The sequence below is a fragment of the Tachypleus tridentatus genome, chromosome 3, assembly GCF_004210375.1.
Source record: "Tachypleus tridentatus isolate NWPU-2018 chromosome 3, ASM421037v1, whole genome shotgun sequence".
NCBI classification, from domain to species: domain Eukaryota; kingdom Metazoa; phylum Arthropoda; class Merostomata; order Xiphosura; family Limulidae; genus Tachypleus; species Tachypleus tridentatus.
This window is the reverse complement of record NC_134827.1, coordinates 58,357,369-58,374,656: the sequence shown is the minus strand read 5'-3', so window position 1 is coordinate 58,374,656 and position 17,288 is coordinate 58,357,369. Positions and strand designations below refer to the sequence as shown.

At 38.6% G+C, this 17,288-nt stretch overlaps 2 protein-coding genes and 1 long non-coding RNA gene across 4 annotated transcripts in view; 1 reads left to right on the top strand and 2 right to left on the bottom strand.

Moving 5' to 3' along the window:
* LOC143246942 (uncharacterized) overlaps window positions 1–17,288 on the bottom strand; it is a 268,555-nt gene that overhangs the window by 111,271 nt on the left and 139,996 nt on the right. The gene's annotated exons all lie outside the window — the stretch shown is intronic.
* LOC143246943 (uncharacterized) overlaps window positions 1–17,288 on the top strand; it is a 220,781-nt gene that overhangs the window by 111,922 nt on the left and 91,571 nt on the right. The gene's annotated exons all lie outside the window — the stretch shown is intronic.
* Window positions 1,447–17,288, bottom strand: part of LOC143246941 (uncharacterized) — a 39,798-nt gene continuing 23,956 nt past the window's right edge. The window contains exon 3 of the mRNA XM_076494212.1: window positions 1,447–5,867. Within this exon, the coding sequence (XP_076350327.1) occupies window positions 4,788–5,393 (606 nt within the window). The 5' untranslated portion in view covers window positions 5,394–5,867 and the 3' untranslated portion in view covers window positions 1,447–4,787. The remainder of the gene's footprint in view (window positions 5,868–17,288) is intronic.

Below are 17,288 nucleotides of genomic sequence, written 5' to 3'. Positions count from 1 at the left end.
CAATGACCCTAACTTAATAGATGAGTTAACAAGAGAAACACGAACAACAAGACAAGGAGATTCCGGAGGAAGAAGAGAAAGTGAAACAAGATTGGATAGTGAGCTAAGAATGAATGACAGTCTACATTTGGACGCATAAAATCGTATTGGTGGAAGGTAATTGGTAATAACTGACTTAATTTCGATGCTCAAGTTAGTATAAATAAGTAAGAATATCAACATTTAAAAACGGAAGAGCTTCAAAGTTCTTTTCAAATAATAAAGTTAATCAATTTAACCACCAGGCCATACCTCTCGGCTCGTGTATCTGAGGATCGCTGGTTGAAATTATGCTTTCCCTATCACTTGTCAAAGTTTGCCCCAACATTTTCAAAATTGGTGACTAATGCAATGTCTTTTTTATTAATATGAACATTATCTCATAGGATAAAAGAATGCATACTCTTTTTTTTTAATAACTATAACACCATATTGTCATTGGTATGTTAAGTTTCTGGAAGAATCTGGTTTGATAACTTTATTGTTTTTAAAATATTTGAATATTTAAAAAAATTTGCCGCCTTCTAATGGTAAATATAAGTCGTTGCTTTTCTAGGTAATGTGTATTGCCCAAGAGTTTAAAATTTATACACATTAAAAAACGTATCAGGTACGAAATGAGAAACATAAGGGCCTAAGGTCACTTTGTTTATTTAATGCAAAGCCACACAGTGGTCAATGTGATCTTTCTTTTTCGCATAGAACCTATAACAAATATTAGCGATTTAAGTTACTAAAGTCATCGACAAGTCGTTGGGGGAAGAGAGAGAACAGTTGTGTTTGTGCAGCATAAGTAATCTTCGATTTTATTAAAGGGTAAGAATGGGACGTTTTAACTTCTACTTCAGAATTAGCTGAAAGGAAATAAGAAGAGATTCATAAATAGAATAGCATCTGTGATATATTATTTGTTGCGAAAGATCCCACTGGTGTATTTATATATATATATATATATGTCGGGTATAATAACATTAAATGGAAATTGAACTTATATGAATAGACAAATTATCTATATATATGTATGAATAAAAGTATAGTGCATATTGAAACCAAATACAACAGTAATCAAATAATTTATAGTTGTCTTCAAACATCAAGTTCCTCAGGGTAACAAAGAGAAAGTTTGCAGATCTTTGTTATCCTGAATATGACCTACATAGGTGGAAACGTTGTTGTCTACTTTATTTTAATAAAAGTTTTAATACCCACACCAAACGTCTTGAGATAATTTTTCGCTTCAAGTGAGTTTCTCGTTATCACGAATAAACTTCCCAAATCCTTTGAAAATTATTAAAGTTAATTAAATAACTTACGTAAAACAACATCGACAATTTTTTTCTTTTTAATTCAACTTATATTAAACTTTATAGATGTTTTTCCTTTTTTACAGCTTCTTAGAATCTGGATTATCGCCGGTAGAAGTGATGTTGTGAAATATTTCCTTTGTTCAATCAACAACCCGTAGGTAATATAGTGAAAACAAAAATATTGAAATTACTGTAAACTGAATTTTGATATAAATAAATTTTGCATTGGAATTTAGTTTGATTTTTACGTAACAGAAAACAAAGAACAATAAACTAATAAAGTAAGAAATAAAGTGTAATTTATAGTTAAAATAAAACTTTTGTAAATCTGTTTGTCTGTGTTTCTCCTCTACCAGGAACACGTTTCGATACAGAATCATATGCTTACGCAAACTTACGTGGCAGGGGTTTAGTTTAGAGAGAGAAAAATCAGAAGAATTCTCTCTCCAACTGGGATGTTCAGGATCGTTGTGGTTCCTCTTTGTCCCCTTACTTGAGAAATTGTTAAAATATCCGTGGGGGTTTTTCCTTTACTTCTCTTTAATATTTCTAAGGTGGAGTGGGGTATTTGTGAGTGAGAGGAGAGACGGGAGAACCGGACGAGAGCAGCATAAGTGAAGTGAGCCAGACCTTGGCCCGAGGACGGATTACAGTGGCGGCTGGCGAATTGATTTTAAAATTTACTGTTTACTATGACTAGATACCCTATGACTGAGTAAACGGCCCTTTTCAGAATGTATCTGGGACTTGCAGATCCGATGCCAGAGATTTTGCTGTGGGGGAAACGGGAGTACCCCGAGAAAACCCACTTTCACGACCTGGGCGCCGAAAAATCTACCCCGACCATGCCCGGAATTAGCTAGGAAGAAAGATAGGAAGAAAAATAAAAAATAAATAAATAAAATTAAAAAAAAAAGAACTGATGAGCTATGACGGTGGTATACATGGAAACTGTTAGCTGCGGTCTTGTAGATCGGGTGGTAACTTCGTCATGAACTTGTTTTCACACTTGAAGCCCATTGGTGCAAGTGAAAAACGTGGTCTCGGTGATGGAACAACTGGCTGTTCTTCGGTGAGTTGTTATTCGCTGCTCTGTGATGCTTTGTTTCTTCTTGTGATTTTAGTTTGAGTTTTCTGCGTGGAGGTAGATTGTTTTTCAGTTGGTGCTGTCGCGTCGATGGGTATCTTCGTAATGGTTTGAGTCTGGCTGGTTGTTGAATTCTGTGGAACTTGGATTGAAGTCAGGCATGATCTGTCCTCTTTCCTTCTTGGGTTGGCGTGTTGCTAGCAGAGAGGGTTGACGTCTTCTGGGTCGAGTTAGCTGTATCTGTTTTCGTGTTTCTTCTGGTTAGATCTGGACTGGCGGTATTTTTGTAGTTTCTTGTTGAAAGTTGTCCGTTGGTTGTTTCTGATGTCTAGAAACTTTGTTTGACCAAGTGTTGAAAGGTCGTCGATGTGAGCGTTCGGCTCTAAAGTGGAATATGTGATAATAACAGCCGTCACGTAAAATACAGTCAGCACTGTACTTCGATGTTGTCACTATCTTCATGAAGTGTGTGGGATGATTACTGTTCTTAGAATAAATTCGATGAACTGCGTATACCTTGGCTTGTATTTGGGGTTCTATGGTTTGTCTGATTTCTTCTGGTTGAATTGATGGGTCGACGCCCCCTGAGGAATACAGAATAAAGATTGACTGGACTTTTAGTAGGGGAACAACTTACTTTAAATTCAGTGTTCCATGGCTGGCACAGATAGGTTTGGTCTGCAGTAGTGGCTGGTTGGTTGAGGATTCCTCTCCGGCGTAAATACGGGTCCTGGACGGTTCGATGGTTGCCCCAGGCTTAGCTCGGGCGATCAACGTGGCGACTTGGTACGGCGTGAGGTTCGGGGGTAAGCCGTCGACGATTACAGGCGGCACTAACGGCCTGACTGGCGAGGATGAACGTTTCGTTTTGAATAACATATTGGCACGTCTGACTTGCTCAGGTCTCTCGAAAACCCCTAAACCTAAACTTGGGCATATTATTTATTTAGACTTGACAGTAGTTTTGGTTTTAAAGACCTTAGGGATATCCCTAAGGCAAACCAGGGGCGCTCAGAAACTTTTGTTTCTCTTCAGCCCCACACATGAGTTAGGTGTGATGTGTCGTGTAGGGGGGGATATCAATTTTATTGTTATGTGTCAGGATGTGACTATGATATTTGGTTGTTGAGGAGCAGAAGAACCAGGATGATAGGCTTTAGTCTTTAGTCGGAGAGCTGGATCACGAGCAGGAAGATCAAGGCTGCAGGGGTCTTGCATTTTTTCTTGGGACCAGTAACGTAGAGAGAGGCAAGAGTAGTGGTAAAGGGAGAGAGTGGTAGAAAGGTTGATATAGAGAGTAAGAAAAGTTGAAGGGTGGAGAACAGTGCATGAGAGTGAGGGAATAGGAGGGGTGGATAGAGAAGTGTAGGGATAGACGGACCTTACAGGGCCTAGTTGCTTGGGATCTATAGATCCAATGGCAAAAAATTTTGGTGTGGAGGAAACCGGAGTACCCGGAGAAAACCACTTTCACTGGGTGGGCGCCGAAAATTCTACCCACCCAGTGCCCAACCTGAAATATAAAAGAAGTGTTAATGGCATGTATACACTTGGTTAGTTAGCATTGGTCACTATGGTTAATGGTCCAATTTAAGGGCGAAGTATACTTAGTCCAGGTAAGAGGGGGTATCTGCTATTTGAAATAATTGCCGTGTTTGGCGGTTTCCGTTATAAGCCTTGGTATAATAGTTTTTGGAGAGTTTGATAAATCGGTCCTTAATTGGTGATAGTTGGGTTAGGGAGTTGAGGTAGCTTGGGGGAGTGTCTAAACTTGGTCAAACTAAACTAAACTAAACTAACGTGGCAGGGGTTCAGTTTAGAGAGAGAGAAATCAGAAGAGTTCTCTCCCCAACCGGGGTGTTCAGGAACTTTGTAGTTCCTCTTCGTCCCCTTACATGAGAAATGTTTTAAGATATCCGTGGAATTTTTACTTTGTTTTTAACATTTCAAAAAATGGAGTTGTGTATTTGTGAGTGAGAGGAAGGACGGGAGAACTAGACGAAAGCAGCGAAAGTGAAGTGAGCCAGACCTTGGCTCGAGGATGGAGTACACTGGCGGCTGGCGAATTGGTTTTTAAAATTTACTGTAATTGATTAGATACCCTTGACTGGGAAAACGGCCCTTATCAGAATGAGGCTGGGACCTACAGGTCCGATGCCAGAGATTTTGCTGTGGGGGGAAACGGGAGTGCCCCGAGAAAACCCACTTTCACGGCCTGGGCGCCGAATAGTCTACCCAGACCGTGCCCGGAAGTAGCTGGGAAAGAAAAAGAAAAAACAAAAAAAAACACAAAATTAATAAAAAACAAACAAAAAAAAACTGATGAACTACGTTGATGGTGTACGTGGAAACTGTTAGCTGCAGTCTTGTAGATCGGGTGGTAACTTCATCATGAACTTGTTTCCACACTTGAAGCCCATTGGTGCAACTGAGAAACGTGGTCTTGGTGGTGGAACTACTGGCTGTTCTTCGGTGAGTTTTTCTTCGCTGGTCTGTGATGCTTTGTTTCTTCTCGAGATTTTGGTTTGAGTTTTCTGCGTGGAGGTAGATTGTTTTTCAGTTGGTGCTGTCGCGTCGATGGGTATCTTCGTAATGGTTTGAGTCTGGCTGGTTGTTGAATTCTGTGGAACTAGGATTGAAGTCTGGCAGGAACTGTCCTTTTTCTTTCTTGAACTACTGGAATTTAGCGTGTTGCTAACAATGGGTGTTGTCTTCTTCTGAGTCGGGTTGTCTGAATCCGTCTTCATGTTTCTTCTAATACGGTCTGGACTCGGCGGTATTTTGGTATTTTCCTGTTGGAAGATTTCCGTTGGTTGTTTGCGATATCTGGGTGCTTGGTTTGAACCATTCTTGAGTGGTCGTCGATGTGGGCGTTCGGCTCTAAAATGAAATATATGATAATAGCAGCCATCTCGTAAAATACAGTCGGCACTGTACTTCGATGTTGTCACTATCTTCATGAAGTGTGTGGGATGATTACTGTTCTTAGAATAAATTCGATGAACTGCGTATACCTTGGCTTGTATTTGGGGTTCTAATTTCTTCTGGTTGAATTGATGGGTCGACGCCCCTGAGGAATACAGAATAAAGATTGACTGGACTTTTCGTAGGGGAACAACTTACTTTAAATTCAGTGTTCCATGGCTGGCACAGATAGGTTTGGTCTGCAGTAGTAGCTGGTTGGATGAGGATTCCTCCCCGGCGTAAAATACGGGTCCTGGACGGTTCGCTGGTTGCCCCAGGCTTAGCTCGGGCGATCAACGTGGCGACTTGGTACGGCGTGAGGTTCGGCGGTAAGCCATCGACGATTACAGGCGGCACTAACGGCCTGACTGGCGAGGATGAACGTTTCGTTCTGAATACCATATTGGCACGTCTGACTTGCTCGGTGGCGAGCTCAGGTCCCAAAACCAAAATATCAGTCAAACTCACCTCTGGAAATAACCGAAATACTTCACTGCAAGTTTAATTACGAGGTTAATTATCGATACAATAAATTTCATCCAAAGGTATCGGACCAAACTTGGGCACTAAACTAAACTAACGTGGCAGGGGTTCAGTTTAGAGAGAGAGAAATCAGAAGAGTTCTCTCCCCAACTGGGGTGTTCAGGAACTTTGTAGTTCCTCTTCGTCCCCTTTCGTGGATTGTTATTAAGATTAAGTGATGTTTTTTTTTATTATTATTTTAATAAATTAATTATCGTTATTATTCTTTTTTTGGGTGGAGGCAAAGGCAGCAGTGGAAAGAAAGGCCGGGACCTGTCCCGAAATGAAAAAGTTGGGCAGATGTGAACATGAATGTAATTCATTCAAATTCAGATCAAATCAAACGGCCCGATTCTGGGTCTGGCAAAAAGGTTGCCTAGGCTGGGATCTAGAAATCCAATGCCTGAAGAATTTGATGTGGGGGGAAACGGGAGTGCCCCGAGAAAACCCACTTTCACACGACAGGCGCCGAAAGTTTTGCCTGTCGTGTGCCCTGTACCTGAAAAAAAGGAATTCATGTTAATAACATAGATTTTATTTAATTAGATTCTTTGTTGAGTGGATTGTGATTCTTGAATTATGTTGTAAGGTGATATGTATTTCGTTGGTGCACTTGATAATTTGTGTAGTGATGCCGTTAGTTTGTTTCTATTTTCTGCTTTTAGATAATATTTGAGAGAAAGTTCTGTTATTCTGTCTCTTATAGTTGGTAAATTACTAATTTGGTGTAGATAATTTGTTGGCGTAAAAGATGGTAAACTGAATGCGGATTTTAATATTTTGTTTTGTTGCACTTGGATTTTTTGGAGTGTGTTGTTTGACATATTGTATGTTACTTGACATCCGTACTCTATTAGTGGACGGATGTAAGCCTTGTATATTTGTATAATGGTGTTCGGTGCGCATTTCGATTGTTTACCAGTTATAGTCTTTAGATATGAAATCCTTTTTTTCTGATTGATGAGTGTATATTGTTTATGTGTTTTTTCCATGTTAGTTTTGTGTCGAAAGTGACGCCAAGGAATGTGATGTTTTTGCTCATGTTAATGGTTGTGTTTCCAAGTGATAGTTTTATTTTTCTAGACTTTTTCTTTGCTTCTTTAGTTTTCTATAGAAGGTGATTGCTTGTGTTTTTGTCGGATTTAACACAACCCTCACCTTGTTGCTCCATGTTGAGACGTTGTTTAGTGATTCTTGTACGCGAGACATGGCCATTACTGAGTTTCTGGAAGTGCTCCAGATTGCGATGTCGTCTGCGTATTGTGAATTGTGTGTGTATGTTAGATTTGGAAAAGGTATGTCACTGACGAAAATTATGTATAGAAGTGGAGAGAGGACTGATCCTTGCGGCACTCCTGCCGTTATATTAAATAATTTGAGGGTTTCAAGGTCGCCGTCAAGCAGAGCAGACGTGCAAGTCAAGAGCTGCGAGACAAGTACATTGAAGACTAAGTATCCGGTGAAGTGCATAAAGTTTTACTCAAAAGGTTAGCCATTAGTCCTTATCAGGACTAGTAAAACAATATAAAGCGAAGGAAGATAGCAACAAGATCCAACGGAAAAGCCCTTTCGAACGAAGAGATTATGGAGATGCTGAACAAAGCAATCGAAGGACCAGCCTCTGAATCACTGAGTAGTTCAACTGAGAGTTCCGAAAGTGAACACTCAGGAGCTGAAGAATCACCAAGACCAGAATTTCAGGAAACAAACGAGACATCAAACAAGAGGAGGCTGAAGAAGAAGAAGAAAAAGGACATGGTAAGTATAGTTTCTGACTATTCTATTAACCCCAACCTTAACGACGCTACTAATAGTACTAAAAATCAAAGTATTAGTAACATAACCCATGTTAACGACGACAAAGCCACTTGCTCTAACGAAAATAACTTGAATACTAACAACACCACCATCGCCACTAATTCTAAGAACACCATCACTGTCACACAAACACACAATTCTCCTAACTACAGAATCCCAACTCTGTTCATCGAAGGAGTAAACAACACAACACGCATTCCACAGATTGTCAAACAACTGAGGGCCTATTACCCGGGCATTCAGTTTAAAGACATCAAACGTCTTCCTAACGGAAGAGTCATGCTTAAATGTTCCGAACCGCAAGAGTTTGCGCATATTTTGGCCCACTGGCCCAAGGATGCCTTCGGTGTTCAAGCCACTATCACTACTCCAAAAACCAACACACCAAAACTAACAGTCATAATCAGAGGTGTCGATTTCGACATTGAAGATCATGAAATCACTGACGAACTAACAACTCAAGGCTTTGACATTGCATCATCAAACAGAATTATCTCATTCAGAACGAAACAAAAAACGCCACTGATCAAGGTAACCGTCAACAAAAAAGACGATCAGGAAAAATTATTAAAAAACGGTTGCTTTTTATTTTTCAAAAGACACACGACCGAACCGGAAAAAACACACCAAAAACCAATTATCCAATGTTACAAATGTCAACGGTTCGGACACACAAAAACTAATTGTATGGCCAAGGACAGATGTGTTAGATGTGGCGGATCTCACGAGGTCGCTCAGTGTCCTAACGAGCGTAACCAAGTTAGATGCGCTAACTGTCAGGGCCCTCACGCAGCCAGTTACAAAGGCTGCCCCAAATACGCAACAGATTCCTTTTCAAAACCACGAACAACAATAATCAAACCCACGGCTACCAAAACAACACCAAACAACCTTTACTACCAACTCCAACTGACTCGCAAATTAAACACTCACAACCTCAACCAACACGTACTTACGCGGACGTAACACGCCCGAAAACAACACAAGCATTCAACCCCACAGATTTCACCACAAACTTGCTAGCAATGCTGATAGAATTGAGTGATCTCCCCTCATTCGAATCGAGGCACGAGTCACTCAAGGCTGTTTGCAGCCTTGCAAGTCATTATTTTAACCTTCCTCACCTCAAACCACACCATCTTTCACTCAAAATTCACGCAAGGGAAATAAAACAACACAATGATACAACACATTAAAATCTTACACATCAACTGCCAAGGAAATCTCAAAGACAAAAGGATAGAAATATACAACATAAACAAACATATAAACGCCAACATAATCATCGTTTCAGAAACACTTTAAATAGAGAAACAAAACACCACAATCCCCGGATTCATCTCACACAGCATACCTCACTCAGAAAACAACAGAGGTATAATAACTTACTTTAGTACAAAAATATCGCATCTAATCTCGATAGAAGATTCATTTAAATCTGACATTAATGAGACCATTTTTTGTAATATCCACTTTAACAACCGGTTAACTATTCCGATTCTAGCCATATATTGCTCACCAACCAAAGACATCGACATTAACTTCCTTCAAAAATGTGTTAATCGTAAACCCAAACCAATTATTATTGGAGATTTTAATTCACCGCACACAGAATTAAGGGGTAACAGAGACACACGCAGAGGATCGTGCATAAAAAAATTTTATCTCTAGCAATAAAATGCACTTAATTAATGACAATACACCTACACACTTCTCAGCCGCTAACGGCTCATACGATGTACTCGATTTCATCATCGCACCCAAGGACATGGTTAACAGAATATCTAACTTTAAAGTGCATGATGAAATCACCAGTGACCACTTCCCCATGTCATGTATGATTCACCCGCGCCACCCTGCTGTGGCGTACGTGACTCCTTCCGCATACACCTACACTGAAACAGACTGGCTCACTTTTAATGCCTCTCTGGACTCATACCTACCCCATCCAATCGAACATGTAAATAACAAAACAGAACTAGACAACTATGTTGATCAAATTACAGAAGCCATAAAAAACACAATTCAAATCGAAAAGAAAACAATCCTTATTCAATGGACTCTAACACCAGAAATTCACGCACTAATAATCAAACGCAGACAATTAAGACGAACACACTACATCACACGTCCACACATTAAAACAGAAATCAATAGAACAAATACAAAAATTAAACAAGAAATTAAAAAAGTCAGAGAAAACAATTGGCATAACTTCTGCAAAACTTAGAAAAACCAAGAACAATCCAAAAGAATTCTGGAAAAATTCAAGAGTATTGCTTCAGACAAAACACAAATCACATGCTACAACACATCACACACAACAATAAAATCGCAAGGACGGACGAAGAGAAAGCTGACTTATTAGCTGACTATTACAAATCCGCTTTTAGCGATTTAAACTCAGTAGATTTCGACACACAACACCAACACCATGTCAACAACTACATAAATACAAACCAAGCTTCATTCTCACCAGGATTTCCCGGAGAGACACTAGAAGCATACTCAAATTCAATCAATAGAAAAATAACCATATCCGAACTAAAGATTAATATCAAAACTTGAAGAACACTTCCCCGGACATGACCAAATACCAAATATTATTCTCAAAAAAGTTCCACTCTCCTACTACAACACCTCACAAACATCATGAACATTTCACTAGCGACCGGGTATTACCCTGACACGTGGAAAAAAGCCATCATAACAACGATCCCCAAGAAACAAACTAACAGAACAAATCCAGATAATTTCCGCCCCATCAGTCTGTTAAGCTGCCTTGGCAAACTGATGAAGAGAATTATCTCCAACCGTCTCCTCCATTTTTGCGAATCAAACAACATCCTTCCAGAATCTCAAAATGCCTCCAGAAAAATAGACAAACAACAGATCACCTCACACGACTCACCGAATCAATCTACAAAGCTTACAACAACAATCAAGTAACCATCGGGGTATTCCTAGATGTCAGAAAAAAGCATTCGACAGCGTTTGGCACAACGCCATCATATACAAACTAAATCACCTACAAATAAATCCTACGATAGTCAAATGGATTTCAAATTTTTTAACCAATAGAACAGCACAAGTAAAAGTCAATAAAACCATATCCAAATTATTTAATATAACGGCAGGAGTGCCCCAAGGATCAGTCCTCTCTCCACTTCTATACATAATTTTCGTCAGTGACATACCTTTTCCAAATCTAACATACACACACAATTCACAATACGCAGACGACATCGCAATCTGGAGCACATCCAGAAACCCAGTAATGGCCATGTCTCGCGTACAAGAATCACTAAACAACGTCTCAACATGGAGCAACAAGTGGAGGGTCGTGTTAAATCCGACAAAACACAAGCAATCACCTTCTATAGAAAACTAAAGAAGCAAAGAAAAATCTAGAAAAATAAAACTATCACTTGAAAACACAACCATTAACATGAGCAAAACATCACATTCCTTGGCGTCACTTTCGACACAAAACTAACATGGAAAAACACATAAACAATATACACTCATCAATCAGAAAAGGATTTCATATCTAAAGACTATAACTGGTAAACAATCGAAATGCGCACCGAACACCATTATACAAATATACAAGGCTTACATCCGTCCACTAATAGAGTACGGATGTCAAGTAACATACAATATGTCAAACAACACACTCCAAAAAATCCAAGTACAACAAAACAAAATATTAAAATCCGCATTCAGTTTACCATCTTTTACGCCAACAAATTATCTACACCAAATTAGTAATTTACCAACTATAAGAGATAGAATAACAGAACTTTCTCTCAAATATTATCTAAAAGCAGAAAATAGAAACAAACTAACGGCATCACTACACAAATTATCAAGTGCACCAACAAAATACATATCACCTTACAACATATTTCAAGAATCACAATCCACTCAACAAAGAATCTAAATAAATAAAATCTATGTTATTAACATGAATTCCTTTTTTTCAGGTACAGGGCACACGACAGGCAAAACTTTCGGCGCCTGTCGTGTGAAAGTGGGTTTTTCTCGGGGCACTCCCGTTTCCCCCCACATCAAATTCTTCAGGCATTGGATTTCTAGATCCCAGCCTAGGCAACCTTTTTGCCAGACCCAGAATCGGGCCGTTTGATTTGATCTGAATTTGAATGAATTACATTCATGTTCACATCTGCCCAACTTTTTCCTTTCGGGACAGGTCCCGGCCTTTCTTTCCACTGCTGCCTTTGCCTCCACCCAAAAGAACATTTAGTGAGACATTCTCCACCCAAAAAAAGTCAAGAATAATAACGATAATTAATTTATTAAAATAATAATAAAAAAAACACCACTTAATCTTAATAACAATCCACGAAAGGGGACGAAGAGGAACTACAAAGTTCCTGAACACCCCAGTTGGGGAGAGAACTCTTCTGATTTCTCTCTCTCTAAACTGAACCCCTGCCACGGTAGTTTAGTTTAGTAACGATATGTAATTTTTCTACTTAAATAGTAAATATTAAGGTTTCAAAACAAAATGTCGCCGCATTTTTTACATTAACAAATCATGAAATAAAAAATAACGATGGATCAAAAGGAAATGACGCAATTCTCTGGCGGAAATGTTCTACGCATTTGTTGAGATTGAACTGATAATGGGTTTAATACTTTTTTTTTCTCCCTCTCTCTCTCTCTCTCGTATATTCATAACTGTGCTCGATAACTTAGCTACCACGTTATTACGTTTCTTTACGGTGTACCTACAGCTATGTGAGCGTTATAGGGCCTGAAGTATCTTCAAGAAAGTTTACTTTCCGCTCTCGGTGCTTGGTGACACACTTCAGTTTTATAATAGTTATAATATATGTATAGTTATTGTTTTTTCACGCGTCAGGGTTACGAACAGAGATTAAGTCTTGTTTTTGTGTGTATACCTACAACTATTTGGAATATATTCTGTAGCTTTCTCATACCCAAGTTTGTTCCCTAATTTATGTATCTTTTTATATTTGTTTTGTTAATGTGAACAAAGAGCTATCTATGCTCTTCCCTCCACGAGTATCGAAACCCAGTTTCTAGCAGTATAGGTCCGCAGACATAGCACTGTGACACTGGAAGGAACCTTTTTTACGTCCGACGCTGTTAAAAATGTCTTTGTTGTGTAAAAAAGTCAACACATAACACATTCGCGTTACACATTTATATATGTCATTCAAGCAAAATGCTTCATCACGGCTAAAATAAAGTATAATAGAAAACGTCTGTGTTTGGGTGTAATTAATTTATGATTTGTGTATTTTTGTTTTGCAAGAGAATGATCTTTTATAGTATCTAACACTCCATCTGGAAACCCTCAAGCTTATTGCAGAGTCACTAGAGGGCTTAATACATTGTTTGTTTGTTTTGTGTTTTGAATTTCGCACAAAGCTACTCGAGAGCTATCTGTGCTAGCCGCCCCTCATTTAGCAGTGTAACACTAGAGGGAAGGCAGCTAGTCATCATCACCACCCACCGCCAACTCTTGGGCTACTCGTTTACCAACGAACAGTGGGATTGACCGTCACATTATAACGCCCCACGGCTAAAAGGGCGAACATGTTTGACGCGACGGGGATGCGAACCCGCGACCCTCAGATTACGAGTCGCACGTCTTAACACGCTTGGCCATGCCGGGCCCAGCTTAATACATAACGCAGAATCTTGTAAAATTATAAAGAGTGGATCTCGCAGAATAATTAAGTTTCAATTGCATAACTAACCACCATTCACTACATATTTTCTCTTTCGTTATAAACACCGATGATAAGGTGGTTTGTTTATTTTAGAATTTCGCGCAAAGCTACATGAGGACAACCTGCTCTAGCCGTTCCTGACTCAGCAATGTAAGACCAGAGGGAAGGCAACTAGTTATCACCACCTGCCGCCAACTCCTGAGCTATTCTTAACAATGAATAGTGGGATCGGTCGTAATATATTATACCGTGCCCACGGCTGAAAGGGCGAGCATGTTTGACCTGGCGGGGATTTGAACACGCGACCCTAAGACTACGAGTCAAGGGCCTTAACCACATGGCCATGCCGGGCAAGATGCGAGTTAATAGATTATTGTTGATAGTTAGTTGTGTGTCCAAACACACAAATATTATCCACCTACTACAGGATTTAAAAGTACAAAATATATTATGAAAGTGAAACTACTTGTTCATTAATACAGAGGTGAATATGGGAAATATCCCAAGTGAGATTACAGACCAGAAAGAGAAGAAATAAATTTGCTGCACAAGATACATGTATCGTTAAGATGTTTACTTTATTCTCACGTGACGACACAACTGGTTTACTGCTCAAACATGGCACGCGACTTGTCATATTCCTTTGTTGCATACAACCAGCCACTTACTACACTCACACACGTGTACGTGCGTTTACACACGTATATAAAATACCTAAAAGTATTACCGAAGAACATCACGTAGTAAATCTTTTACACCTGAACGGAGTTCAGAATGTAACTCACGTGTAACCCTACACGTGCATCATATATGGATCAAGTAATATTTTTCATTCATTGTAAGAGAAACGCTCATCTTGTTTCAACATACTCTAAGCGACGCCTTTTACAACGGTTAATTCAATATTGATGTTAACACTGAGAATACGTATGAGAAGGAGAGTCAGAATGGATCGACATATCTTTTAACATCGTATAACACTGTTCAAAGGTTTAATAGTGTTGTCTAAATGTCCTGAACCTTTGAATACTTTGTTAGCGTTGTCCAAATGTTTCAACTTCGAATTCTGTATTAGCCTTGTTCAATTCTGAGTTGGCTTCTCCAAATATTAACTTTGTTCAAATCTGTGTTAAAAATGGGTAACAAACATTTGCTAAGGTTGACCAACTTGTTCCACGAGTATTAACTTAGATCGTGTGTTTGTTAACTGATTTAATATACACAATACCGTTACACAGCCGACATTACTTTTAAGGTTTTATCTCTTTTGGCTAACCACCACTTAACACTTCATACTTGATGTATCACAAACAAACAGCACCAACACACAAATGATCCTTTCAAAAGTTACAAAAGACTAAGCTAGCTGTAGCGCAGGCATTAACGAATACATACGCGCTCTTTGCGTTTTTCGCACACGGGAAACATAATGGTTGAATATACAAATCAATATTTACAGTCACTTTGCCTTTGAAACCAGTAAATCTGTCGGCAATGTGTAATGAATGTGACACTTAACCACAAGACTCGCATAAAGTTAATACAATCTGCACCAGACAATCTAGTAGTGTGCATTTTAAATTAAAGTACTGCTATTCTCATATATGTTGGAAAATTGAGAAAGTAAAAGGGCGAACAGACCAGAGTATGTTGAAGTTAAAGTAGCTGGTTTTATTGTGTGTGTGAACCACAAGCAGACTAAACAATGAAACCGCCTTTAATGGATGTTTACCAATAGTTGAAATGTTACCGAGTTTCTATCAGGGCTAACAGCACACAGCCATCAAACAACTTTACCCACACCCAACATTTGGGCTACTCCTGTCTGATCGAATAGAGGAATTTTACTGTTAATCATGGAATCTTGGAGAAAAACCAATGGCTTCAAAGAGCGGAGCACTTTTTATGGGCGACAGTTCGCGAACCATATGTACATGGATTCATAGTGCGGTTACTCTAATCACTAGATCGTAAATGAAATTGTTTGACTTTGTGTAGCAAAACCTATTGATGAGAACGTCTACACTGTTTTACGAAACACCACAGCAATACCGGGAAATATATCTTAGTTTGGTGTATTAAAATCTGTTCTCGTTCACAGTGTATTACCCAACATCATAAGAATACTCAAACTAGTGTATTTCAAGTGACTATCAAAATTTATTCATGAAAGCGTCCATGGTGCATCTACTAGTACAGCACGCATATAACAAAAACCTTAAAGTCTAGAACACCCCTCGTGCGGAGTGTTTCTTTTTCTAAACGCTCTCTCGTAAAAAAATTAAACATGATACTTCATGTATTGATTGTCTTGCTCTATAATCTATTGTAAGGTAATCAAGCACCTCAATAACATCAAGAAATGCAAAAAATAAAATAAAGATTTTAAGAAGTTATTTGCCATGGATGTGATGTTCTGAGAAACGATGATGCTACAGCCAGAAATAGAATCAGTTGAGCATAATAAACACAGGAACATAATGAGCACAGAAAGAAAAATCAATGGTCCCCGTTTTGATCTACAAGCTATAATAAAACCCCAACATACCTACCTATATTTTGTGAATCACAGTATCAGAAATATCAAGGCTGATAAATATTTCAGTCAGTATTTGCTGTCCGCCAAGAAAAGGAATTTGAACATTGTTACATAGAAATAACCACTTTTATAACTTATCTTACATAAGCTTATCCTTGTTCAAAATTCATGATAAAGCATAAACCAGCTTCAGATTTTTGTATTCCTTGTTTATAGTAAATAATAATAATGATAATGAAACTTTATGGACAGGAATGTTGCGAGGGGATGTTGTCTGTATACCTTCTAAAGTTTTGATGTAAAAAAGAACAGACACACGAAACTACCTCGTTACTAACCACAGACGGTTACACCACCTACATATCTATGCTGATATACTAAAATTTCTTGAAAAATAAAACAATAAAAATACTGAATTTTTATACGACCATTCCTTCTGTTGCTTGTATATTATAACTATCAACAAATGTACAGAAACCCGGTTACTACAAAAGGATGTTTTGATTACAACACCTATCTATTTTACTGAAGAGTTATGTTTTACAATAAAAACACACACACGTGAGCTCATTAAAACATACCGACTCAAAAGTTAAGAATTAAAAGCTAGATAAGTGACGGATGTTAAACGGTAAACATATATGCACTAAACCACATCTCATTAAACAAAGGTTAATATCTTCTGTTACTTACAATATTCAGTGTGATTAGATAGTGCAGATAGAAAAACGATATGAACGAAAACTGACACGATAATCGACTAATTATCGTAAGCTAATTTACATATAATTCACAAGGCAGTATATAAAAACTTACAGTAGTGTACACACATATACGGGACTTGAGAGAAACTTACCACATAAACAGGCACATACGTATGCGAACAACAGAGGCGTTGGTATCCAAGATGAAGTGAGTATGGAGTTTTAAAAACTACTTTCCACATGTGCCGATCAAGGGGTGAAAGGTTATTTACTTGCTCTTGTAGAAAATAATAAAATATTTGTGACTCTTACAACTTATGAAATCAGTATTCATATAATTGGTTTACTGAATTTTACCCAAAGCTAAATACTAGAGGGCTATCTGCGCTAACCGTCCTTAACTTTGAAATAACAGACCAGAAAGAAGGCAGTGGTTCAATACTGCTCACTGCAGCTCTTGAGCTACTCTTTCATGAACGAATAATGGGACTGACTGTCACGTTACAACGGTAGACGGCTGAAAGGATGAACATGTTTGGTGACGGAATGTTCAAAGAGTAACCCAAATGTGATTTAACAAAA